General features: G+C 36.6%; 1 protein-coding gene across 1 annotated transcript; it reads right to left on the reverse strand.

The window, feature by feature from the left end:
- Nucleotides 1–785: 785 nt before the first annotated feature.
- LOC127631345 (acylamino-acid-releasing enzyme-like) lies at nt 786–27,344 on the reverse strand. The gene is made up of 26 exons (XM_052109456.1): nt 27,274–27,344; nt 26,643–26,814; nt 25,952–26,274; nt 25,768–25,879; nt 25,135–25,508; nt 23,165–23,297; nt 21,682–21,808; nt 20,002–20,077; nt 19,847–19,922; nt 18,548–18,687; nt 17,790–17,924; nt 17,626–17,717; nt 17,181–17,218; nt 16,123–16,244; nt 15,929–15,989; nt 15,753–15,847; nt 13,440–13,509; nt 13,170–13,255; nt 12,944–13,082; nt 12,434–12,514; nt 10,985–11,065; nt 10,813–10,901; nt 10,522–10,715; nt 3,382–3,484; nt 3,108–3,214; nt 786–2,973 (listed from the first exon to the last, which is right to left on the reverse strand). Exons 1-26 carry the CDS (start codon nt 27,301–27,303, stop codon nt 2,871–2,873), a joined length of 3,159 nt encoding a protein of 1,052 aa, XP_051965416.1. The 5' UTR covers nt 27,304–27,344; the 3' UTR covers nt 786–2,870.
- Between the last annotated feature and the right edge of the window lie 172 nt (nt 27,345–27,516).

The raw sequence follows: 27,516 nt of genomic DNA on the forward strand, positions 1-27,516 counted from the left end.
ATAGCTACTTCACTCCCAAGAAACGACAGAGTTACATGGCAAAACGGCAGAAGGGATGGAGTGGAGAAAGGAGAATATGACACAGAGAGGCTAAAAAGGAAGATGGCAGAACAATATGGTGAGGGATGGAAGGAGGACGAGTGAGCGAGCGAGTGAAAGAGAGAGACTGTTAAACACATTTCACCAAGTAAAGTGGTGATGCTATTAGCTTAAGTTGTTTGGTGACAGTTTGGCCCTTTTTAACCAGTTTACTCTGAGCGATTACCTCCCCTGCCTGTGGCACCTAATGGACTCATCCATTACCGTGACATCTGAGCAGAGTGTGGCGGACCTGCCAACGAATGGAATTATGGGGGAGGAGGGGGGAGATGAATTAATAGTTTTCAGCAGCATGATAATAGCCCTAAACGCACCAAATTATTTGACATTTCGGCCCCCTCAACGTACACAAACACTGACTGTTCACAGCATATGAGAGGGTGGCTAATATTTTAAGGCTTGCATATCACTCACAGCCATCACCAAATGCAGTGATGCAATTCCCTTCAAATACTCATCTTAATTACAAAAACACTGGTGGAAATGCAAGACTATAAATCAAAATAAGAGTTTTTTTTTAACACCCCTTGTCACGCTGTAATCACATTCAGAACTTTCTGTCCAAACACAATAATATACACAAGCTTTTCATCCCCCTTGCAATGAATTTCTGCTTTCTGTTTGTGTTTTATTCTCAAATCCTGCTTGACTGTTTAATCTTCGATCGAGACGTTTCTTTCTTTCTCTTTCTTTATTAGCATGATTGTGTTTACATACATTATTGCTAAAGCATTAGGCCCTAATACACAAAACAGATAAGACAAAGATCATAATAAAACATCAGTAACAATAACAATAGAATTAAAATAAGGTGCCAGGTTATGAATAATAATATAAAAAACCTATAACAACAATATACACAATGACTATACAATATAAAATTAAATAAGCATTTAACTCTCTCTCTCTCATGCATAAACAAACACACAGTGTCAGGGTTCTCAGGTGACCCACTGTGTTCTAAAACTTTCTCTGTGGGTCATTAACAATGCAATATTAACTCTAAATGTCTAACAGGACACAATCTGCCCCAGGAGACCCTCTGCATAGTTGAAATCCACATGCTACAATCGGCCTTAAAACACTGTAAGGTAAAGCTAGCTCATGTTGCACATGCCATTAATTAAAACAAATGAAAATAAATAAATCTGTCAAAGGGGAGTTTATGTTTTGAGTTTTTAATTTTAAGGATAAAAATGTGGCGAAACTACAAAAATCATTCAAGGAAAGGAACTTCCTTAGAGAGTTTATAATGAAATACACATCTGGTCTAGTTCTAGAACAGACATTTCAGTATTTAGGAAGATAGATGCTTCTGTTCACCAAGGCTGCATTCAGTTGATTGACCAAAACATTAGTAATGTTGCAAATTAATAGTCTGATCCAAGTGTTTAATTTTTTTTTTTTTAATTCAATCTTTACTCTTGACGGCAAAGTCCCATTTTCAGCAGTTTACTAAGAAAACACTTTTTGTCCCCTAATTCTTAAGAAATAATTTTTATGTTATTTTGGTACACAAGAAACTTTTCTTATTTTGAACCGTTGTGCTAACTAATAAAGTGTGGAACTTGCAATGCAGTGTCCTTTTCCAGTTGCTGAAGTATTAAGTTCACTTATACAAGTAAGTAACGATGTAAGTAGTAAGTCACTTTACACTTGCAAGTAATATTTTGGTTTTAAAAATGGCCAAAAAGAAACTTCGCCTGAATTTTATTAGTCTGTTGTTCTTTTGAGATGAAGGCGATTCCTTGCACTGCTGTTTTGAAAGAGGCAAACTGGATTTATCGAGGACAAAGAGAGAAGAGGATGACCCAGAGACAAGTACATCAGCATCTCTAGTTTGAGAAACAGTCCCCTCGTAGGTCCTAAACTGCCAGCTTTAATTAACATTACATGCCAAACACTTGCTTTGCTGCAAGTATTGGATTCTTGAATGAACAAAAAGATTGAAGAATACAGCATTTATTTAAATAGAAATAATCCATTTATATGCACCTTTTTTAACAGAAGCATTTCAAAAACAAAAATGTCTTAGTATTGTAAAACTTTTTATGGGTAGTGTAGACACCAGAATCTTAGATCATGTGAACCTTTATTGCAGCCACCATCAAAAGTGTGCACACCTATCTTGTGTCTGTGGGCGTGTACTTCAGTCACAGTAACTGCAACACATTTCCCTCTTGTTTTATGTTTATAAACATCTTGGTACACATTTCTCTCTGGTTTCATTTTTATAAACATCTTAGTGTGAAACACAGTCCACAATGGAATGTTTAACATATTTGCAGATACATTTTTAGAAGCAATTTTATCATATTTTCTTGTACTTTCCATTCTAAAAGTACATGTATTTTATTCTGAACTAAACTATTCTATAAACAAGCTTCATAATTATACAGTTAAGGGTAAAAAGGTAGTTTAAATCTTTCATAACCAAAAAAGCATGACTGTTCGGATTTTGACTCCGAAAAGAGAGAAGTTCAGCATCACAGTACATAAGCTCAGATTTCTCTACATAATGATCCCATCCATTGTCATTTGACCCATTATTTTGCTTGGCTAATTAAACTTGGACAGGTCTGCTCTCTAGTGGCCAGGGACCTGAATACTCTGACTTTGGGTGCACAGAAATATTAATAGACATATAGTTTTGGCAAAAAGATGATGTGTGCAGACAGAAAAACATCTTATGGATATTTTATGAGCGTTTGAGTACTTCTGTACTCAAACAGTAGATTTGCAAAGACTAAGAACTGTTGTTGTGAGTGCTCTCAATTTAAATGTTCTTTGAACCACAGAACGATGTTGAAGAAGCAGTCAGACTGAGTGCTGACTTTGGACAATGAGTGACCCTCATCACTGTACCATAGTAACCTGAGAGACAGATAGAGACATAGAATATGGGAGAGACATGAAAGCAGAGCGAAATAGAGAGGGAAAAAATAAAGAGGATGAACAGAACACTAAAAAAAAGTGAATAATAATCGGAATTTTCAGTGCGTGCGTACCTGACAGGTGTGTTCCTGCTCTTGAGTGCTTTGTAGAGCTCCAGGCCCTGGTGAGGTGATACTCTCCTGTCTCTTCCACCCAGCATCAACAACACAGGAGCACGCATCTAAACACACACATAGAGGGAGTCATATTAAGGTTACATATCAACACACATCATCAGCACTTTATCATGGAATGTGTGAACTGCATGGACACAAGCTACCACATAAATATTTTCTCTTCATCACTTTTCCTGTATGTATGTCTATGAGTGTGTATACGTATATATACCTGTGCAGCATGTATTATAGGCGATTTCTCTAGCATGTCAGTGAGGGACTGTGATGTGGGCAGCAGGTCAAAAGAATACTGAATCCCAACAGAGGAATATCTCCTGTAAGGTGCAGTAACACAAGCACACAATATCATTACAGAAACTATCCACCACTCTAAACTAAATACTTATAATACTTATAATATGCTGTGATGATGTAGGGGTATTTTGAAATAATAATGTTAAATATGTTGTATATTCCATAAACAACATATTTAACATTATTATTTCAAAATACCCCAACATCAACACAGCATATTATAAGAGGTTTTCCTGACTAACCCTGTATTGCTGGACTAAATAACACTTGTTATTTATAGGGATGGGACCAGAGGCAGACTGGCCATCAGGAGAACCGTGAGATTTCCTGGTGGGCCACTGCAAAACGGGGCCGCAAAATGGTGTCTTGATATGCAGAAGGGTGCCACGATATGCAGAAGGGGACAGTGAAACACACTGCCAATATCCAATCCTGTCCACCGAACTCAAATTCCGATATATTGCCAACCAAAAAAATTACTAACCAAATCAAGGCAAAACTCGATATTTAGAAATTTGCAACACATTGTTTTCTTTCTATGTGATCATAAATTAAACGCTTCTTCCATGTAATGTGTGTCCATCAAAGATGAGATCCCGCACTTGTTATTGAATATTTAGTCAGATAAAAAAGTAACTAGAAATATAAATTTTAATAAAAAATAGCACAGATGCACTAAAAAAAAAACCAGACTTCTCACTCGTTAATAATAATAAATAAATAAATGAATGAATGAATGAATGAATGAATGGAACACAAGCACAAGTCTGTGAGATGCACGTTAAACTCTTTCAGTGACAGTCCCATTATAGTGCTTGTTATACAAAAGAATGTAAACTGTAGAAATTTATTATTATGTAACAACTACATATTTGAAAAAGTAAAAATGTGATTAAAATAATCATGACAAAAAATTCTAAATTACAGTGCATCCGAAAAGTATTCACAGCGCTTCACTTTTTCATTATTTTGTTATTTGATGAAAATTGATTAAATTCATTATTTTCCTCAAAATTCTACAAACAATACCCAATAATGACAACGTGAAAGAAGTTTGTTTGAAATCAAAATCACATGAACATAAGTATTCACAGCCTTTGCTCAATACTTTGTTGAAGCACCTTTGGCACCAATCACAGTCTCAAGTCTTTTTTTAGTATGATGCTACAAGCTTGGCACACCTATTTTTGGGCAGTTTCTCCCATTTTTCTTTGCAGGACCTCTCAAGCTCCATCAGGTTGGATGGGGAGCATCAGTGCACAGACATTTTCAGAGCTCTCCAGAGATGTTAAATCAGGTTCAATTCTGGGCTCTGGCTGGGCCACTCAAGGACATTCGTAGAGTTGTCCCGTAGCCACTCCTTTGTTATCTTGGCTGTGTGCTTAGGGCCGTTGTCCTGTTGGAAGATTAACCTTCGCCCCAATCTGAGATCCAGAGCGCACTGGAGCAGGTTTTCATCAAGGATGTCTCTGTCCATTGCTGCATTCATCTTTCCCTCGATCCTGACTAGTCTCCCAGTTCCTGCCGCTGAAAAACATCCCCACAGCATGATGCTACGACCACCACTGCTTTACTGTAGGGATGGAATTTGCCAGGTGATGAGGTTTCCTCAAGACATGACGCTTGCCATTCAGGCCAAAAAGTTCAATCTTTTTTTTCATCAGACCAGAGAATTTTGTTTCTCATGGTCTGAGAGTCCTTCAGGTGCCTTTTGGCAAACACCAGGCAGGCTGTCATGTGCCTTTTACTGAGCAGTGGCTTCCGTCTGGCCACTCTAACATACAGGCCTGATTGGTGGAGTGCTGCAAAGATAGTTGTTCTTCTGGAAGGTTCTCCTCTCTCCACAGAGAAACGCTGGAGCTCTGTCAGAGTGACCATCGGGTTCTTGGTCACCTCCCTGACTAAGGCCCTTCTCCCCCGATCGCTCAGTTTGTTGGGGCGGCCTTCTCTAGGAAGAGTCCTGGTGGTTCCAAACTTCTTCCATTTACAGATGATGGAGGCCACTTTGCTCATTGGGACCTTCAATGCTGCAGAAAATGTTCTGTACCCTTCCCCAGATCTGTGCCTCGATACAATCTTGTCTCAGAGGTCTACAGACAATTCCTTGGACTTCATGGCTTGGTTTGTGCTCTGACATGCACTGTTAACTGTTGGACCTTATATAGACAGGTGTGTGCCTTTCCAAATCATGTCCAATCAACTGAATTTACCACAGTTGGACTCCAATCAAGATGTAGAAACATCTCAAGGATGATCAGTGAAAAAAGGATGCACCTGAGCTCAATTTTGAGTGGCATGGCAAAGGCTGTGAATACTTATGTACATGTGATTTTATTAATTTTTTATTTTTAATAAATTTGCAAAGATTTCAAACAAACTTCTTTCACATTTTCACATCTTTCAAAAGTGAAGCGCTGTGAATACTTTCTGGATGCACTGTATAGCCAACTAGTTATTGAAGGCTTATTTGTTTGTGGTCTTTTCTTACAGAGAAAGGTATATGAGAAACTCTTACTTAAATTATATTGTGTATTAAAGCTGAAGTACGTAACTCCAGCGACACTAGCGCCACCAAACAAAATTGCAAAAATAAACTTTTTCAAAACAGCTTTCTGAATACACCCCCCATCTGCCGTTGGTCAAACAAAGAGATAGTCCCACACCATTAGTTGAGTAACGTTGTTGTGGTGGGCCTAAGCGGGTCGCTCTAAACAGAGAACTTTTCAAAGTGCCACAGAAAGATGGTGCTTACAGTTTTTGAGAAAATGTACCTATGAATGCTTACTAATAGTTGTCTCTGCATATTAAGCTATAGGAGAAATCAGCTTTAAAGAACTTTATTTTTATGAGAAATTATAATGCGCATTTTCTCAAACATTAAAATAAAAGAAAATTCTATACTTAGTCATTTAAGTGTTTTACTATTGAATCATGAACCTCATATCATATATCGAAATGAATGGTGAGAACCATATCGTCCCATCCCTATAAATTTAGAATTAAAGGGGACATGACATGCCTATTTTTATAATTTTAATATGTTCCTTGAAGTTCACTTCTAATATTAGTAACGTTTTTTTGTACATAAAGCAGTCTATATTTGTAAATCATGATAATTTTCCAGAAACTCTTGGTTTTGTGTGGAGCTTAATAAAAGACAAAAAGATTTGAATTTTATGAATTTGAATTTTAGATGTGGCATTTAACAAAATTGAATTTTTCATGGCATATTTTATAATTTTCAATTTGAATTTCATAAATGTGTATTCTAAACATGTGGCATTTAACAAAATGTAATTGCTTTAGTGGCATATCTTATAGATTTGTATTTTTAAACAGCAGATTCTGTGTTCTGAATTTAGAGGTGAAATTAGATGTAAATATTCAGATTATAAAATGACAGCTAAAGAAATTAAGTATTTTAAAATTCAATATAGAATTCAATATTCTTAAATTCAAAATGCAGAAATTAAGATCTTACAGAAAGTGGATGTCAAACAGAGCATTTTTGGCCAATCACAGAGCTACAATGGCAACTCCAGCTATTGGAGTGAAAATGTCAACTTTTACATATCAAGTACACATGACCAGTATATATCGAACCATTTCAATTAATTATCGGGAAATTAACTTGTGATACAGGCGTGACTAAAGTGGGCATGAGTAAACATTTGTGAATTGAAATGCACAATCCAGAAATACAGATGAGGTATTTGATTGATTACTTGATGAGGGGGAAATCAAAACACTAAAACTTTTATCTTTGATCTCTGAGACATCTGTATGATATAAACATCAAAGCAGCACGATGGATTTAAATACGTTTAAAATTGTGATATGGCCTTGCACATATAAAGCCGATATGGGCTGCATTTTTAAATATATAGTCTGAATTTACCATTTCAGAAAGCGCTGCGCAAGCGAGTGACGCCCTGGTGAGAGTAAAAGCAGAACACGCAGAGTAGCAAAGCAATTATTATCATGTTACAGTTCAAATTGCAGTTTGTCAAAATGGTCCCTTCTCAAATGCTGTCTATAATTACAATAGCATGAAACATGTCACAGATCAAAGCAATAGTCAGTCATCTATCATAATAATCATAGCAAAAGGAGGAGCGCTAATGTTAGTGATTCTCTCGTTGACATACATATGAACGCATTTTCAATGAGTGTTTAAAGTACAGAAGGGAGACCATATGTTCATCATACTCAACATATGTAAGTTTTCTACAGAAAGTATCAATTTATTTGAACGAATAGTGGGTTGCATTGATATTACTACAATGCAACCCACAAAAATACATGTTGATGTAATCTATCAGCCCTCCAGGTCAGCTGACAAACAGGAAACACTAACCACCACAGCAACTCACAGATATATATATATATATATATATATATATATATATATATATATATATATATATATATATATATATATGAGATTTTATAAAAAATAAAAAAAAGTTTTTTTAAATCGATGACTTGGAGCAAATAATAAAGAAAAGCAGCTACATGTCTGCAAACTCTAGGCAAAGGGTCAAAATCTCAGGGTAACCATCGATAATAAACTAAATTTCAAAGACCACATCTCAAAGACTGCAAGATCATGTAGATTTACACTCTACAATATCAGGAAGATAAGACCCTTCCTCTCTGAACATGCCACAAAACTACTTGTTCAGTCACTTGTCATTACTACTGTAGACTGGACTACTGTAACTCTCTCATTGCAGGCCTTCCTGCATGTGCAATTAGACCTCTGCAAATTATCCAGAATGCAGCAGCATGTCTGGTCTTTAATCAACCAAAGAGGGTGCATGTTACACCACTCCTTGTCTCTCTTCACTGGCTGCCGGTTGATGCACGTATCAAGTTCAAGGCTCTGATGTTGGCATACAGAAAAGTCACTGGGTCTGCTCCAGCATATCTAAAATCATTTCTGTAGAGCTACACGCCCACACCTGTGGTCGGCTAAGGAATGTTGCCTTGTTGTACCAACACAAAGATGCACCACGTTGGTGGAATGACCTTCCCAACTCCATATATGAAGCTGACTCACTTTCTGTCTTCAAAAAACAGCTAAAAACATGTCTTTTTTCATGAGCACTTAAATAGCCAATTAAAAAAAAAAAACACTCTTGTTGCACTTTAATCTGATTTGAATGCTATTCTGATGCTAGTGAAATTTTGTAATATGGCACTTTTCATACCATTGTCTCCTTAAGATGATTCACTTGTGTTTTCCTCTTTTGTAAGTCGCTTTGGATAAAAGCGTCTGTCAAATGAATTAATTTAAATGTGAATATTTTTTTAGTGATTATTATTAACTTTTAAAGCGTTACGGACGTGACAAAGAGCTGAAACACAACAATATCATAAATGTGGCTCTTATAATGTAAAAAAGGTGCTGTTATGAAAAAGTGTGCATATTTTTCAGATAATTCCTTATCTCTCTGGAAAATGATTATTGTTGTTAACAAAGTTAAAATAAGTAGTCCTTCAATCCCTCTTTTTCAATTATAAAATATAGCTGTTTGAAAATTAAGAGGTGGAAAACAATGCAATTTCCTTAAAAAAATAAATACAAAAAAATAAATTATAGCACTACAATACAGTAAAATACAAATTTAAATGAACAACTGAAAAGGGGTTTTGTGCCTTTGCTAAAAACTTTATTTTACATGATATGGGTTGACATTTTCGTGGAACTGCTCACTACAGGTTTCTGACCTTTGCCAACCTGTGAGGTTGAAATCATTACCAAAGATTATTCCATTCCTTTGTGCTGATTTGTATCGTTAAAAGAAACAATAACTACTTCCCTTTCTTAGATATAGCAAGAAACTTTTCGGGAGCAGAGATATCACTCTCCACCCATCGTCTAAACTGTTCCAAACTGGTGCCTTTCGTTTGTGTTTGAATTCTGCCAGTTATCTAAACATCATAATTTTTCCTTTCATTGTATTCAACAAGCTTTTGGGATCCGTGTGGTCACACAGGCTACACCCCATGTCAATCACTATCACCTGTCTTCATCGTTTATGCAGGTTTGTGCCGTGTTTGGTATCGTCAAAGCATTTATTATTCACCCTATCAAACTCCAAATGCAACAACAAAATTTGTCAGTGTTTGAATAAAAAATAACAGCCCACCCCAAACCATATTCAATTTGGTAAACAAATATTCAAAAAGAAACAGATCAAAATAAACAATTAGCAAAACAGACAATTTGCACCATTTCAAAAACATTTCCAAACAGCTATATTTTATAATTGCAAGAGAGATTGTAGGACTATTTATTTTCACTTTGTAAACAAAAATTATTTTCCTGAGACTTATCTAAAACATTATCTATTAGAACTATCAAAACAATATGCACACTTTGTCATAACAGCACCTTTTTTACATTATAAGAGACACATTTATGGTATTGTTGTTTTTCAGTGCTTGGTCACTTCCATAAAATTTTAATAAAGAGGTTAAGATTATGTCACTAAAACAATATTAATTCAAATAAATTCATACTTTCTACTAAGATAACTATGCTAATATGAACAAATTGTCTCCCTTCTATTGCCTACGTTAAACACTCAAAAAATGCATAACGGACATGATTGTTATGCTTCATATCAAATCATATGTCAACAAGAATATCACATACATTAGCGCACCTTCTTTTGCTATGATTATTCTGATAGATGACTGACTATTGCTTTGATCTGTGACTTGTTTCAAGCTACTGCATTAATAGTCAATAATTTTGACAACGTGTGCTATTTGAACTGTAACATGATAATAAGTGCTGAACAACAAAGAGAAAAAGAGATCAAGTTGTTTTGGCAGCTTGGTTTGTAAAAATTTTCTTTTAGCAGTGAGGAAGTTTTGCGTTCTGAAACTTACAGTATGATTTTATAATTCAATGACCTCTAAAATGTCAAAAGATGAAGATTTGATTCCTCATGTCATGACCCCTTTAAAGACTTTTACTGGGCCTGAATACGTTGGATCTATGCATATAATAGCAAAGGTATTAAAGAATTTATCTGAGCATTACCAGTCTAAAATGTCACATGTTCCGAGCAGCGTGGCTGCATTAATGACGGGGTTCCGTGCTGCACACACTCTGTAAAAATCTGGATACTGACCAATCATGTGGCAAGCCAGAAAGCCACCATGAGAGCCACCCATTACTGCGATCCTATCAGGATCAAGTGTTGCCTCATTCTGCAAAGCACACAACACAGCTCTCTGGAAAACAGGAAAAGAGCGAAACAGTGACAATATGGTCTATGCAATTTTTTTTGAGCAAGAGCACTTTATTTGTTGTGTGTGTGTGTGTGCTTACCTGAACATCTTTGACATCCTGAATGCCAACGTTTCCGAGTAGAGACTCTATGCTGTCCTGGCCGAAACCAGTGGAACCCCTGTAGTTTACTGTAATACACACTCTTAAATCACTGCTCAATGTCTTCTAATGTTCATACGGTGACAGTAGCTTTACATTCACAAACACTTACCCATCAGAACGGCAAAGCCCAGTTTGGTTAAAGCAGCGGCTGTGGAGTTCCATTCTGCAGCAAAATGACTGTGAGGACCACCTGCATAAACAAACACTTCACTGATCTCTAGCAATGTTTACAGTACATCCACTAATTTATGGCAATACAAATGAATTCAATCCGATTACAGATTCTGAATGTACTGTTTATATGGGCCCTAAACTTTGCAATTTGATACAAAGTTTTGTTTACATGTGCTTTACAAGTATTCCTAACAAAATGTCTGCACATGTGAAGAGCATCAGTTGTCGAACAAGCAGAGAAGCACGTTTTCTTCTTAAGTTACACACTTTACTTGGCAAACGAATCATTCAAAGCAGCGCCTAATACCCTGACTGATTCTGACTTTTTGCCTCATCCCTTTTCCGCCTCATAACAGCAGACATAGATGCAAGTAAAGACAGGTGGATGTTGTCCCTTGTTGTCCTTAAAGGAGTTTACAGATGTGGAAAAGAAACAAAACGATATGGACTTTAAGCAACAGCTGCAGACAGGATGCTACGCAAAAATCACTAAGCAATAATGATGGCAGAATGGAGCATTTAATAATTTAAGAAAAAAGGAAAAAATAATATTTAAAACAGCAAGAGAAGGGATGCTTGCAGTGTAAATAACTGTCAGAAGATGAGTTTCACTCTTGTACGATATAAATAGCCTAGATATTATTAATACGCTAATGCTATTTTTTAGGTTTATTCAAAGGCTATAACCGACCGTTTGTAATAAATTTAACATGAGTTTTAAGAAGGATTGGCTAGGCTATTTAATGTGCTCCCTTTGCATCATCTCTTGTAAAACATATTCTAACATTTACTTTCCAAATCTGTAATGTACTATCGACTGTCACTATGACAAAGAAGAAATGCTTTAGAAATGATGGTTACGACTTCTGGAAGTGAGTGAATTCACGTACACACAATGGAACACAGCACCTTTAACCTTTAACAGCACTTGCTGCTTAAAGTCCCTATTAAGAATGACACAACGTTCAATGTGCCCTGCAAAATATTCAGTGTGAGCCTGCATACCCTTAATAATGCATTTTGTCATTGCTTTGTAAAAATGTGAAGAGTATCATGTATAAACATACCTATGCACCACATCTCTGCGCATGAGAGCAAGGTATTTTAGAATCTGATTGAGAAAGTAGTCAGATTCAAATGTTTACATGGCTCATATTTTTCTTTTAAACTCATTATTTTAGATCTACACCACCCCTTTCAATGGGATGGAAATTTAATACGGATCCAGCTCAATCGGTTCATTTTTGTGTTTACATGACAGCTTTACTATCCAATTGAGCCAATCAGTCAGATTATAAACAGATTATTTGGTTGCATGTAAACATGGTTCCTGATGTCTGAAAAAAACTGAGGTGGACAAAACTATTGTTTGTGTCAGACATACCATGTAGGTTCACCACTAGAGGAGTTTTCCTTCTCTCTGGAGTATACGGCTTCAACAAAATTGCTCCAATATTCAGATCAGCTATAGAGAGGCAAGGGTAGAGAGAAGAAAGTATAAAATCACTAATAAATATTGATGTACCTAATAAGTGTAAAGGAATGTTCACACAATTGGAGTCCTTCGTTTTCAGTGACAGTTGGTGATTTTCATTGACAGTGACCATCAGTGATGTGTTGTGGGCATTTCTAGCTAGCAACAAAGCTGACAAAAGTTTAACTTCATGCAAATGCAAATTAATGCAGCAACTACCAATAGAAGTGAAGTTATTTTTTACAGGCAAAACACCACATTTGTAATCTGAATTCATAACACTATGGCCAAATGTGCATTTCACCAATAACGTTAGGGTATCTGGCAGTAGAAACACCCACTACAGCCACTCTAAGACTTCCAGCAGTAAAATATCTGTGTTTGTGGATGGCCCATATGTGATACATCCAAACTACTCACAGAACTGATGGTTTTCCTCTTGAGAAGGGGGTGTGATCAACATGGGCTGCCAATCAAATCCCTCATACACATCTGCTCTGCCCAGATTATAAAGATGCATGTCCTCAGCATGATCTACTGATGAGAGAAAGCCGACTCTCTACAGAACACATACAGGTAGATATGTAATTTCTAAAAAAAAAGATTGCATTATAAAAAAAAAGTGTGCTCATGTGTGTTTATGTACCAGACAGGGTGGCTGATTTGGAGACGAGCAGCTCATCACCATCATGTCTTTCTGTATTGTCAACAGCTGCACACTCCCAAAGCCATCTAACAAACACACCACAGTAATCAGTGACTGTCACCACAGGCAAGAAACAAATCAAAACACAAATTTACAGAAGGATGACTTGTCAGAACACATGCTATAAATACAAACACATATATGCTCTCACACTCACACACACACACACACACACACACACACACACACACACACACACACACACACTACCTAGTCTTAGAGCGTCCGTTCCACACACTTGTGTGACTCTTCCTGTACTTCTGTCCACTGAGAACACTGCCTAGCAGAACACACAAATCACAACAAAATCACAACTTACCACACGCTACAATCAATACTTTATTAAACACAGAGAATCAGATCTTTAAAATGACCTGTGTTACTTTAAAGGAAACATTCTGATCCCTAAAAGATGATTATTCTTTATAAAACAAATGATTTTTTAAGGACAATTAACATGTGATAATTTTATTAGTAACTTAAATTTTTAAATAATTGATATATCCTTTTTATTCAGTTCTGTGACAGTGTGAAATATGGGGAACCCCATATGATTTTTGTGGTAATATGAAATATCTTATCAACTCTACATACACAAACACGTTTAATTGCAACAAACTGGGCTAAATGTTTTTTTTTTTATACAAATAAAATAAATAGATATAAACTTGTAAAATGGCAACCTTACAGTTTTTACTTCCCGTCTGATACTATTTCTATATTACTAAAATACCAGTCAAAAGTTTTCCATTTCCACATTTTAGAATAATAGTAAAGTCATCTAATCACAGAAACAGAACTATGGGAATTATGTTGTGACTTAACAAAATCACAAATAAATCAAAACGGTGTAATATTTTAGCATTTTTAAAGTAGTCACCCTTTACCTAGAGTTTGCAGACATGAACTCTTGACATTTTCTCAACTAACTTCTTGAGGTATCACCCTGAGATGCTTTTTAAACAGTATTTAAGGAGTTCCCATCTATGTTGCGCACTTATTGGCTGCTTTTCTTTATTATCTGGTCCAATTAAAAAAAAAATTATTATTAAATTATAATTTTATAATTAAATAAATTAATATGGTGGCACAATTATATTTTGGTCTAAAAAATGTATTTAAAACATTTAAGCATACGTCTTCAGATCAAAAGATTTTTAAGATAATGAGAAACAATTCAGTAAAGTGTTTCAAAACTTTTGACTGGTAGTGTGTGTGTGTAGTTATACTTGATATTGGGAGTAGGCAAACTGAAAAAAGAAAAGTTGCGGTTCATGTGGTGGTCCAGGAGCTATGACCATTGTGTCCATCGAACAACCTAATCAAAAAATCCTAAATCATCAGATACACTGGTGGCCAGAAGTTTGGTATAATGTACAGATTTTTCTGTTTCAGAAGGAAATGGCATTCAGCTGATCACAAACTATAGTCAGGACATTACTGATGTAAAAAACTGCACCATCACTATCTGAAAAGTCATTTTTGATCAAATCTACACAAGCCCCATTTCCAGCAGCAATCACTGCTGATTACGGATTACCTTATCCTTGAGTAATCATGGTAAATTGCAAATGTATTACTAGAAGATATATTGGTTTGTTAAATGAAGCTTAACATTGTCTTTGTGTTTGTTTATGAGTTGCCACAGTATGCAATAGACCGGCATGTCTTAATGTCAATATTAGGTCAAAAATGGCAAAAAAAGAAACATCTTTCTCGTCAGTCAATCATTGATTTGAGGAATGAAGGCTATACAGTGCTTGAAATTTCTTGAAAATTTCATACAAAGTTGTACACTACAGTCTTCAAAGACAAAGGACAACTGGCTCTAATAAGGACAGAAAGAGTTGTGGAAGGCCCAGATGTACAACTAAACAAGAGGATAAGTACATCAGAGATTCTAGTTTGAGAAATAGATGCCTCACATGTCCTCAGCCGACAGCTTAATTGAATTCTATCCGCTCAACACCAGTTTCATTTATAACAGTAAAAGTTATGGATCTTAACCCCATTGAGATTTTGTGCGAGCATTAAGCTACGTGAGAAGTAACTGACAAGACAGCTACATCTATGGCAAGTGCTACAGAAAGAGTGGGGTGAAATGTCAACTGAGTATCTGGACAAGTAGAATGCCAAGGATCTGCAAAGCTGTCATTGCTGCACGTGGAGGATTTTTTTATGAGAACTCTAGATTAAGTTCTGAACATGTTTAAATTTTAATAGTAATTTTTCACATTATTAATTTCCTGACTATACATTGTGATCAGTTGAATGCATTTTTTGGTGAATACAAGTACCAATTTCTTTCCTTAAGAGCAAAATCTGTACATTATTCCAAACGTTTAGCCACCAGTGTATTTTCAGTACCACACTGGTTTCTTTCTAAACAAAATAATAAATCATATGAAATTCTATAAAATACAAATGATACTTGATTTTTAGATGTTTATAATTGTTCTTCATGGTTCATGTTTGTAAATATAACAAATAATAAATACTACTACAAATGTTTTTTCGGTTTACCTTGTAGTTTTCACAGGCACTGCTGAAGAAGATTCTCTCACTGTCTGCAGACCAGCAGTGAGGCGGCAAGGATTCATATATACCAGCAAACTGACCTGTGGGGGAAAATTATGTCACTAACATCAATCAGCAATATGTGTGTTTGTGTGCATATGAGTTTTCTTTCATCTAGATACCTTTTACTGCTCTCCTGACCACATCAACCAAGACTGAAGTGGTTCTGTTCTTCATATCATACTATGAGAGATGAAGACAAAACAGTTATGTTTAATAAACAAAATGACTATTTTAGACACACCAAAATGTTCCCAGGCATTCCAACTGTTCTTGTAAATGAATGATATGTTTAGTCACTGATTTAAGGTCTCACCAGCATCATACTCAAGCACTGATGATGTGGTCCAAACACTTGTCCTTGCAAGTAGACAATCCAGCAGGAGTCTGGACTCATTCGAGGGCTCAACACAGACACACCTTCAGACGACAAGCACTCTGACCAGGTCAAAATATAGTAAAGGACAGAGAGAGGTTAAAGGACACAGAGACATAAGCTTCTTTTCCCATCAGGCTGAACAGTTATTGTCACAAAATGTTCCTTGCCAATCTGGGCCAGTTGCTATGGATACAGTTTCTTTTGCCACTGTGGTGCAGTGAAATCAGAAGAATGTACATAACAGATCCGTATTTTTGTGGCAGCGTGAGAGGTAAACATTGGAGCGAGAGCACTATGGAGGATGATCAAGTTTTTGGGACTGCTTTTTCCCCTGCAAATACACAGGAAAGGCACATCCCACATTGCAAAAAGGAAAGCAAATGTGTATGCCACCAGACACAAACATGCAGAAAGGTAAAGTTCCCAGACTAGCAAATTACATTTATTGACAAATTATTATACAAGTATAATATGAAAATAGTATACAAGTATATATTGATACATTTTACGTTTTAACGAGCTAGTAATCAACTTCCATGACAAAAATGTGTGTAAAAAATAAATGTAGACTTCAACACTAGTTAAACCATCATCATAAAATCATGAAGATACACTAAACATAACCTATTTTTATTAACTTTTATTGATTTGAAACTTGAAAAGCTAGAAACTACTAAAAGTGCTATAAGTTACCTTGGCGTTCACAAATTGTTGCCACATACTAAAGCCATTTCACCAGCATGGTTTAGTAGGTTTAGTCCGAGAAAGGTTTATAATTGTGCCGTGCCAAGCTGTGCTCATGTGGAAATGCTACTGTAACTGTTCCATACTGTGCTCAGAACCTTAGTTTCAGATTTATGTTGATAAGTGTTTATAATGTGTTTTGTTTTACAAAACTGAATATCACGTAGTCAAAGCCCATAATTTAAAAACCAAGTCGAATACAATAACTTACAAATACGCATACACACAGTATCTGTTATAGAGAATCTTACCACAGTTCCCTTTCAAATCCAGGTAATAGAGTGCTGATCTATAGCAGGAGAAAATCACCAACAAAAACAAAACATTATATTAAAAGGGTATTTTGATTTGTCTAAAAAAAAAAAGGCATGATTCAATCAACTTTAAGCATGTCAGTTAATGTAAATACTGTTGGGTGGGAATTATTACTGAATTAATCAAACTGAATTAATATCAACTGACAGTCATTGTTTCAGTTTAATTTAAAATGTTTATTAATGCTGACTTATTAATTCATATGAATTAACTTTTTAATTAAATGGTTTTATTTTCTGTTGAATCAACATTGGCATAAAGAATCGTGAACATTTACTGGGATTGGTATTGACTACTGAAGTTGTGGTTTTGTGAAACCAGCATATTGGAACAAAAAAACAGATGCTTGAAGGGACTGAAGCATTCTCTAACTTCTCTCACCTACGATTGGTGCAGAACTTCAGGCCCAATCTGAACGGCTCATTCCATTGGCCCACAAACAACACGCCCCGCCCATTAGGTGCCCACAAAGCCTTGAGAATTAACAATAATTAGCAACTCGAAATTCAGGTTTACGATTAAGCACACAGAAAGAATAAGCTCACCTGCCCTGGTGATATGTGCGGAGGGACACCAGCATATACGATGACTGCTCCTTTATTAAGATCAGCTACACACAATACTGGAGAGCATTTACCCACCAGACCCTCACCCCAGTCTTCAGCGTACAAATTCTTATCCTGACAAACACATACAGAGACACACTCTCATACATCCTAAATACATAGACAAATCACAAGGACTTAAGGCCGATTTATACTATACATACACTATATTATAGCCAACGCCGTAGCCTGACATGCACCTCTTCAAAAATGTAACTTTGCGTCAATGCAGACGACAACAGCTGTGACTGGTCTGCTTTGTTACCAGAGACCACCCCCCAGCATGACAAGAAATTATCTGAGGTAGCAGCACATTTTTTCCAAGATGATTTTATGTATGCATCTATATGCACTGATCAGTGATTGTGTCACTTTTTGTTTAGACCTGCTTTGTTTTTTGTTTTTGTGAGAATCTGCTGATTTTATATTCTGTTTTATATGAACAAGCAAAAATGCAACAAAAGATACATCTGTACAATAAAATACAATAGAATTTTGACTGTATACTCACAAATGACGCAGACAAAATGCAGAGCTATAATGCAAACCAACACGTTGGCCACTACGCAAACCCTAGAGCCTTTAGCGGTAATGCTTCATTCCAGTTAACTCAATTCTATTGTATAACCATCAAATATATAACCATCAAATGTTACTCTAAGAAAACGTGGGTGAACCTCTGTTGACAGATATCTCACCTGTTCCTCCAGCAACACTATCCCTCCATCCTCATTGGCTGATCCAAGTGATGAAAGCCCTGATAGCTCCACCCTTTTCTTCTCAGCAACATACAGTAACTTTTTTTCACATGGTGACCAGGCTAGACATGCGAACTGAGCTACACACACACATAAATGAGCATACATAATCATACATATTTATGCACTAATGTTAATTGGTATAATCATAGTAAAAGATGTACACTCACCTAAAGGATTATTAGGAACACCATACTAATACTGTGTTTGACCCCCTTTCGCCTTCAGAACTGCCTTAATTCTACGTGGCATTGATTCAACAAGGTGCTGAAAGCATTCTTTAGAAATGTTGGCCCATATTGATAGGATAGCATCTTGCAGTTGATGGAGATTTGTGGGATGCACATCCAGGCCACATAAAGGGATGGACATGGTCAGAAACAATGCTCAGGTAGGCCGTGGCATTTAAACGATGCCCAATTGGCACTAAGGGGCCTAAAGTGTGCCAAGAATACATCCCCCACACCATTACACCACCACCACCAGCCTGCACATTGGTAACAAGGCATGATGGATCCATGTTCTCATTCTGTTTACGCCAAATTCTGACTCTACCATCTGAATGTCTCAACAGAACTCGAGACTCATCAGACCAGGCAACATTTTTCCAGTCTTCAACTGTCCAATTTTGGTGAGCTCTTGCAAATTGTAGCCTCTTTTTCCTATTTGTAGTGGAGATGAGTGGTACCCAGTGGGGTCTTCTGCTGTTGTAGCCCATCCGCCTCAAGGTTGTGCGTGTTGTGGCTTCACAAATGCTTTGCTGCATACCTCGGTTGTAACGAGTGGTTATTTCAGGCAAAGTTGCTCTTCTATCAGCTTGAATCAGTCGGCCCATTCTCCTCTGACCTCTAGCATCAACAAGGCATTTTCGCCCACAGGACTGCCGCATACTGGATGTTTTTCCCTTTTCACACCATTCTTTGTAAACCCTAGAAATGGTTGTGCGTGAAAATCCCAGTAACTGAACAGATTGTGAAATACTCAGACCAGCCCGTCTGGCACCAACAACCATGCCACGCTCAAAATTGCTTAAATCACCTTTCTTTCCCATTCTGACATTCAGTTTGGAGTTCAGGAGATTGTCTTGACCAGGACCACACCCCTAAATGCATTGAAGCAACTGCCATGTGATTGGTTGATTAGATAATTGCATTAACGAGAAATTGAACAGGTGTTCCTAATAATCCTTTAGGTGAGTGTATAAAATGCAAACATAAACAGTGACAGTATCTCTCTTACCATCTTCATACACTTTTCCATGTTTATTCAGAGCTGTGAGGTCAAAACTTTTCTCCAAACCATTTTGACCCCATACCTGCCAAAAGAAAAATGAGGATTAAGAGAAATTTTCCATAGTAAGTGAACATGCTAAAGTCCGTGATATCTGTCATTACCTCCAGGTATTGATGTACTGCCTCTTCCCGGATGACAGCTCTAAGTGTCCCAGATGGAGATTGGCAACTAAGCAACCTGAGAATGAGAGATACATTTTGAAACAGTGTGCGCGTTGTTAATATTAAGTTAGGGCTGGGTGATATATTGAATATTCATAATATACACTGGCGGCAAAAGTTTGTAATAATGTACAGATTTTGCTGTTATGGAAAATAACTGGTACTTTTATTCACTAAAGTGACATTCAACTGATCACAATGTATAGTCAGAACATTAATAACGTGAAATATTATTAATACAAGTTCTCATCAAAGAGTTCTCATCAAAAAATCCTCCACGTGCAATAATGACAGCTTTGCATATCCTTGGCATTCTACCTGTCATTTTGTCCAGATACTCAGGTCACATTTCACCCCACATTTCCTGTAGCACTTGCCATAGATGTGGCTGTCTTGTCGGGCACATCTCACATAATTTACAGTCTATCTGATCCAACAAAAGCTCAATGGGGTTAAGATCCACTCTTTTCCAATTATCTGTTGTCCAATGTCTGTGTTTCTTTGACCAGTCTAACCTTTTCTTTTTGTTTTTCTGTTTCAAAAATGGCTTTTTTTTGTGTGCAATTCTTCCCATAAGGCCTGAACCCCTGAGTCTTCTCATTACTGTTATACATGAAACGTGTTTCATGCTTTGTATGAAATCTTCAGTGTTTTGCCAATTTCAAGCATTGTATAGCTTTCATCCCTCAAATCAATGATTGACTGATGAGTTTCTGGAGAAAGACGTTTCTTTTTAGCCATTTATGACCTAATATTGACATTAAGACATGCTAGTCTATTGCATACTGTGGTAACTCAAAAACAAACACAAAGAAAATGTTAAGCTTCATTTAACGAACCAAATAGCTTTCAGCAGTGTTTGATATAATAGTAAGTGATTTTCTAACCAAATTAGCAATTTAGCATGATTACTCAAGAATACGGTGTTGGAGTGATTGCTGCTGGAAATGGGACCTGTCAAGATTTTATCAAAAATGACTTTTATCAAATAGTGATGGCGCTGTTTTTTACATCAGTAATGTCCTGATTATACTTTGTGATCAGCTGAATGCCACTTTGGTGAATTAAAGTATCAATTTCCTTCCAAAACAGCAAAATCTGTCCATTATTCCAAACCTTTGGCCGCCAGTGTATTTGCCATGACTTTGGAGATGTACTACTTGATGGCGCTATATACTATATACAGTACTACTACATCTTCTTGGAAATAACCTTGTGACTATCATGATTTTAACGACTTTTGATTTGGCGACTGAGTTCCCAAAAAGTGTTTCATTAGACTAATTTCACAATCCCTCCTTGACTCATGACAAAAGGATGAGAGAGTTAAGACAGATGTTTAATAGTGTCTCTGTTTTATGCTTCAGTAGCAAAAATTGTGTAAGTTTGATTAATTTAAGTGAATCAATTCATAGTGTTTCAATTAATTGATTCATAACTGATTCAACTAATATTTTTTACCTAGATTTTTGTTGTATTTTACTTCTTGTATTGAGCATTTTGACAAAAGCTTAAAAATATTTAGCCTTAACTAAATTTAAAGATACATAAATGCCTGCAAGTAACATTCTCTCATATCTAGGCTGAAAGTGCATGTTTGTGTACATGTGTGTGTCTTACGCTCCCTGCATGTATGTGCTCGTTCCAGATGGAAGCACGTATTCTATTATGTCATGTTTACACAGAAGTGTCCATTTCTGAGAGAAAAGTAGTTTCACCCCACTCTCCAAGTCACACTGACTCCAGCCTACAGAAAGAGAGAGAAAACCATGCATAATTACTGTAAATACTCATTAAAGGGATAGTTCAAATATAAAAATCCTCTCATTTACTCACCCTCATGACATCCCAGAAGTGAATGACTTTCTTCTGCGGAACACAAATGAAGATTTTTAGAAGAATAGCTCTGCAATACAATACAAGTGAATGGTGGCCAGAAGTTTGAAGATCCAAAAGGACATAAAGGCAGCATAAAGTAATCCGTAAGACTCCAGTTGATAAATCTTCATCTTCTGAAGCGATATAACAGGTGTGGGTGAGAAACAGATCAATATTTAAGTCCTTTTTTACCGTAGATATACACTTTCACATCCACATTCTGGTGTGGAATTGACTTTGACGTCGTTTACTAAGATGCGTCTTGGGTGATCCAATCACATGTGGTCAGGCAAGACAATTCGCTGTTTACACCTGGTCACTTAAATGTGTCTCCTGTGACCATTTGTGATCGGATTTTGAGGGGAGGACCTCTGTTCATGACGACATACAATAATCACTAGTGACCGTTTAACTGCATGACATGAAAGCACATCAAATTCAGAAAAAAAAACAAAGAAAGCTGTTTCCCAGAGGCATCTGAAATTTACTCAAAGCACAAACGCAACATTTCGAGCAGAATTTTTATTTTAGTTGATAACATGTATTGTAAGAGCTTCATATGTCCGTGCTTCTCATATGTATCCCTGCATATTGATATCAGACATACTAAAAATCTATGTTCTTGCATTTATCCACTTTTAGCCCCTTTTCTCCCAATTTGGAATTCCCAATTCCCACTACTTAGTAGGTCCTCGTGGTGGCACAGTTACACACCTCAATCCGGGTGGCAGAGGACAAGTCTCAGTTGTCTCCGCATGAGAGACGTCAATCCATGCATCTTATCACGTGGCTCATCGTGCATGACACCACGAAGACTCCTCATGTGGAGGCTCATGCTACTCTCTCTGCGAACCACGCACAACTTACCATGCATTTTATAGTAAAAATATAAAATATCGATCTGTTTCTCCCCCTCACCTATCATATCACTTTTGAAGACATGGATTTAACCACTGGAGTCATATGGATTACTTTTATGCTGCCTTTACGTACAATGTGGACCTTCTGATTTCTGGTCACCATTCACTTGCTTTGTGAGGACCAACAGAGCTGAGATATACTTCTAAAAATCTTTGTTTGTGTTCTGTAGGAGGAGGAAAGTCATACACATCTGGGATGACATGAGGGTGAGTAAATGATGAGTAAATATAAAGTATCCCTTTAAGTAACTAAGTCACAAAACTGTCCAACAGTGTTAGGACTCTGTTAGTGGCATTAGACTCACAGGTCAACACCGTAATGCACCGCTTGTCATTGGCAGTGTCCACTGGCTCGTCAGCGATCAAAGAGGCAGAAATAGGACTGGGAAACCTGATACAGTGTCTGAACACATCTCTGATCTCACTCTCCATTGCAATCTAAAACCACAAACACAAACAATGTGTTAATATAAACAGAAAACAATGTGAACAAACAACAGGAGTTAACAAACACTACATGAGAGCTCACACTGTGTAAACAGCCCTTAGTCAGATACTTCATATATTGGCAACAGTATGTACAGTATGCATCTCAGAGATTACAGACTACAGCAACAAAGCAGTATTTATAAACTAGTCTTATTTCTTAAATGTAACAGTTGCTTTGCATATTTGGAAACATAATCATCAATTAGGTATATTTTTCACTCAATTTGCGACATTAAATTGCCTATTTTATCCCATAAGCCTTTATAACGAATTGATCAAATCAACGGCACTAGTACGTCAAGTGAATGCTCATAAAAGAGATTAATCTTATGAAATTTAATTCAGCATGTTAATGAAAGTGAGAGTCCGTACATTACAATGTAGTCCCGATTCGCAACTCAAAATAGAAGGGTGTCAATTGGGCGAAAATTAAAACTGTTTATACAAAAACAATAGTGGCGATAGCGGAGTGCATCATGTAAGCGCCAAATATCCACGGGCGACGGAGAGACTCATTTTATCATGACACGAATATTTGACCGTTTTCTGTGCGGACGAGTCCACTCTGAGAGCCGAGCGGGGGGTGTTCGGTTCATATACAATATATTCGACAACACAGTCTTCATTTAACTGCGTCGATAAGTAAGAACATCTCTGTTTTAATCACGGAATTTGAATGGATAGTATCACCGAGAATTGAAATTCGCTGCCCCTGAAAGAAGGAAAGTGTATATTTTATTTATCTTTACTCCTATGGAATCGTCCTCTCCCCTATATAAAGAATATGTACGTTGTTGTTGATGTTAACGGAGATTAAATGTGAACATGCAATCCTTAACCAGTACTACGGAAGAGGATTAGGGCCAAGTAATAATAAAAAAAATAAAACCATCTCGAGAATAAAGTCATTATAATGCGAGATTAAATTCGTTAAATTTCGAGAAAAAAGTCGAAATACAATCTTGAGAATAAACTCATTAAATATCGAGATTAAACTCGTAAAAATTTCGAGAAAAAAGTCGAAATACAATCTTGAGAATAAACTCATTAAATATCGAGATTAAAGTCATTATAATGCGAGATTAAACTCGTTAAATTTCGAGAAAAAAGTCGAAATACAATCTTGAGAATAAACTCATTAAATATCGAGAATAAAGTCATTATAATGCGAGATTAAACTCGTTAAATTTCGAGAAAAAAGTCGAAATACAATCTTGAGAATAAACTCATTAAATATCGAGAATAAAGTCATTATAATGCGAGATTAAACTTAACGAGTTTTTTCTCGAAACACAACGACTTTATTCTCGATATTTAATGAGTTTATTCTCAAGATTGTATTTCGACTTTTTTCTCGAAATTTAACGAGTTTAATCTCGCATTATAATGACTTTAATCTCGAGATGGCTTTATTTTTTTTTATTATTGCTTGGCCCTAATCCTCTTCCGTACAGTTAAGATATTTAATCTAAAATTATTATTATTTTTTTTAAATTTAATTAAATTGTTTCCCTGCTTAAAAAAAAAACAAACAAACACTAAAACCAGCCCAAGGTTACTTAAATTGGTCAGGATGGGCTATCGACCAGCTTAAAGCTGTTTGCCCAGGCAAGGAGACCAGCTAAAAGGTTCAAAACCCCTCTGAAGCTTAATCTGGTTTTAGTTGGTCTTTTCAGCAGGGAAATGTTCCAAATAGTAGCAATTATCAGTATGTCTTTACTATAAGTAAAAATAAATGCCAAACATCACAATAGCTGTACACACTGATTCTTTCTCATTATCTCACCTTTTGTTGTTGTCGCAGAGGGAGTCTCTGCTGTTTTGGGTTTTTCACCTGAGCCGGTTTCTCTTGACTTGACACTTGCTCTGGGTGTTTCCTCCTCAAGTGCATCTGCAGATTTTTCCTGTGCAGCATTAAACCACAGAAAGGACACAGATCTTGTTTGTCGGATCTTGACTTTTGTGGGACAGTGCTTTCAACAGCTGTGTGTCCATAGATTTCATTAACCAAAGTCTGTATGTCAACATCAGTCTCTGTGGGGTGGGGGTTCTCAGTGGACTTGGAGACACTGAGGTCTACCACTGAAGGCTTTCCTTCATCTGTTGGGGCTTTTGATGGTTTATCTGTGCTCATCTGCCCCTCCACAATATCTCCATCAGCTACATAGAAGAAGAGTAATGCTATCAAGATGTCTTTAAAGAGCAAATCAACATATACAAGACCATTATACTTTATATATTGGATCTTATTGTCTTGCTGTTTGGCAGTCTGTTTGACAGATAATCAGTCGACTGATCTGGTCTTTGATTTCGGAATCTAAAGTAAATCTATAATCTCACTGAGGAATGAAGCACAACATCAGAGCTTTCTGAAATTATGGTTTATGTGACCCAGATTCTGTTTGGAAAGAGTCCTCACCTGTGGGACCCTGGCCCACCATCTCATTTTCAGACCCTGGGACTGCCATCTCTTCACATGTAGGCCCCTGGTCTACTCTCTGCTCATCTGTAGACTGCAGGACAATGGGAGCCTGTAAGAGCACAGGGTGTAAAGCATTTCTACTTGTGTTCATTTTGACTCATGAAATTAGCTTATTTTTCACCTGTTCAGGGAATGAGTGTTGCACAAGATAAACTTTTCTTGTCCCGTTTATCGGAGTGTCCTCAGAGACCAGGCTCTTGGCTCTGTCACTAACAGTCATATCTTCAGCACTGCCTGCCTCAGATGAGACTGTTGTAACAGTTTCTGACGCAGGTGAGTTCTCCTCTGATTTGACCTCCACTACCACTATCTTGGGTTTTTTGCTCTCACACATAAGCAGGTGTTTTAGAAATCCATCCTTCCTCATGAAGGTGGAAGTGCAGCTGATGCAGTGAAAGTGTGGAGCAGTTCGGCACTTTAAATGACATTTGAAAATAAAGAACTCTGGAGGAGAAAAAGAATATAAGGAAAAGACACCACAAACTAACATGAGTTGTATAATGTGTGAAATTCAGACAAAAATTATTTAGACTTGTTTTATTCTTTTCACATTATTGTTTTATACTTTCAGCACTTCATACAGCAGATGTTATTAAGATAAGGTTTCAAATAGTGTTCATTGTAATTTTATATAGACGATTGCAAAGGTATTTTGCCAACTTTTGTGTAAAGTACAAAGTAAATAAAGTTCAGAATAATCAAATCCTGCGATACATGTTACACATTCAGGTAAACACTATGAATTTAAATATGTAAATAATAAGCATTCTATAAAAAAATTGTGCTTAATTCATGTATTGTTTAGTACTTGCCTTTGTGTCGTATTGCTCTTCTGCGGTGTCCTTGTAAATGTTTCAGACACTTGCTTTTGATGGTGGGTTTGAACATATCAGGCCCACAGTAAGGACAGTGGTACAGAGAACAACACTCCACACATCTTTTGACAACTGGCTGCTCCTCTCCTCGCAAAATAGTTCTGTGTAGCTATATTACATAAAGACTATAACCATCTTGTTCATTTCAAGCAAATTGTTTGAAATGGGTGCTTCATGTTTACAGAGAATAGGATATAAAATTATCAATATTGGATTTTCAAGCAAAGACAAAAATTAAGTTTTGTGAAATTATATTTGCCTGGACACAGATCTATTTAAAAGTACATTAAACATACAAATCTACACTAATTGTGAAATGTTAATGCAGGATTAAGTCCATTGCGAGGCCAGTTCCTAAAAAATCAACAGTTGATCCCATGAGGGGCTGCTCTTGCCAGGCACCGATCTGCAGGCCTGCAGCTAAACATGTCCTCCCAGTGCACGAAACTATCACTCACCTGTAGCATTATAAATTCTGTATTTCGATAAACATTCTTGTTCAGTTCGAGGTTATAAGTCTGCCCTTATTGTAAAGTTAATATATATTCATAACAGAAACTTAATATACCTCTGTGAGTTGACTTGTACGGCTGAACATTTTGGCTAAATATGTTATACGCTAGTAACCGTGAGCACGATTTGTTTGGACTGTGTTCACGCGAGACTACCAGTGAGAAAACGGGTTGGCGGATTATTTCAAAATAAAAGTTACAAAATAAGTGTGCAACAATGAACTAAGTAACAGCTCATCATTTATAAGTGTTATGTAACAACTAAATGCATACCAAAACATATCAAAACTACAATAAAT

The sequence above is a fragment of the Xyrauchen texanus genome, chromosome 37 (genome assembly GCF_025860055.1).
Source record: "Xyrauchen texanus isolate HMW12.3.18 chromosome 37, RBS_HiC_50CHRs, whole genome shotgun sequence".
Lineage (NCBI taxonomy): Eukaryota > Metazoa > Chordata > Actinopteri > Cypriniformes > Catostomidae > Xyrauchen > Xyrauchen texanus.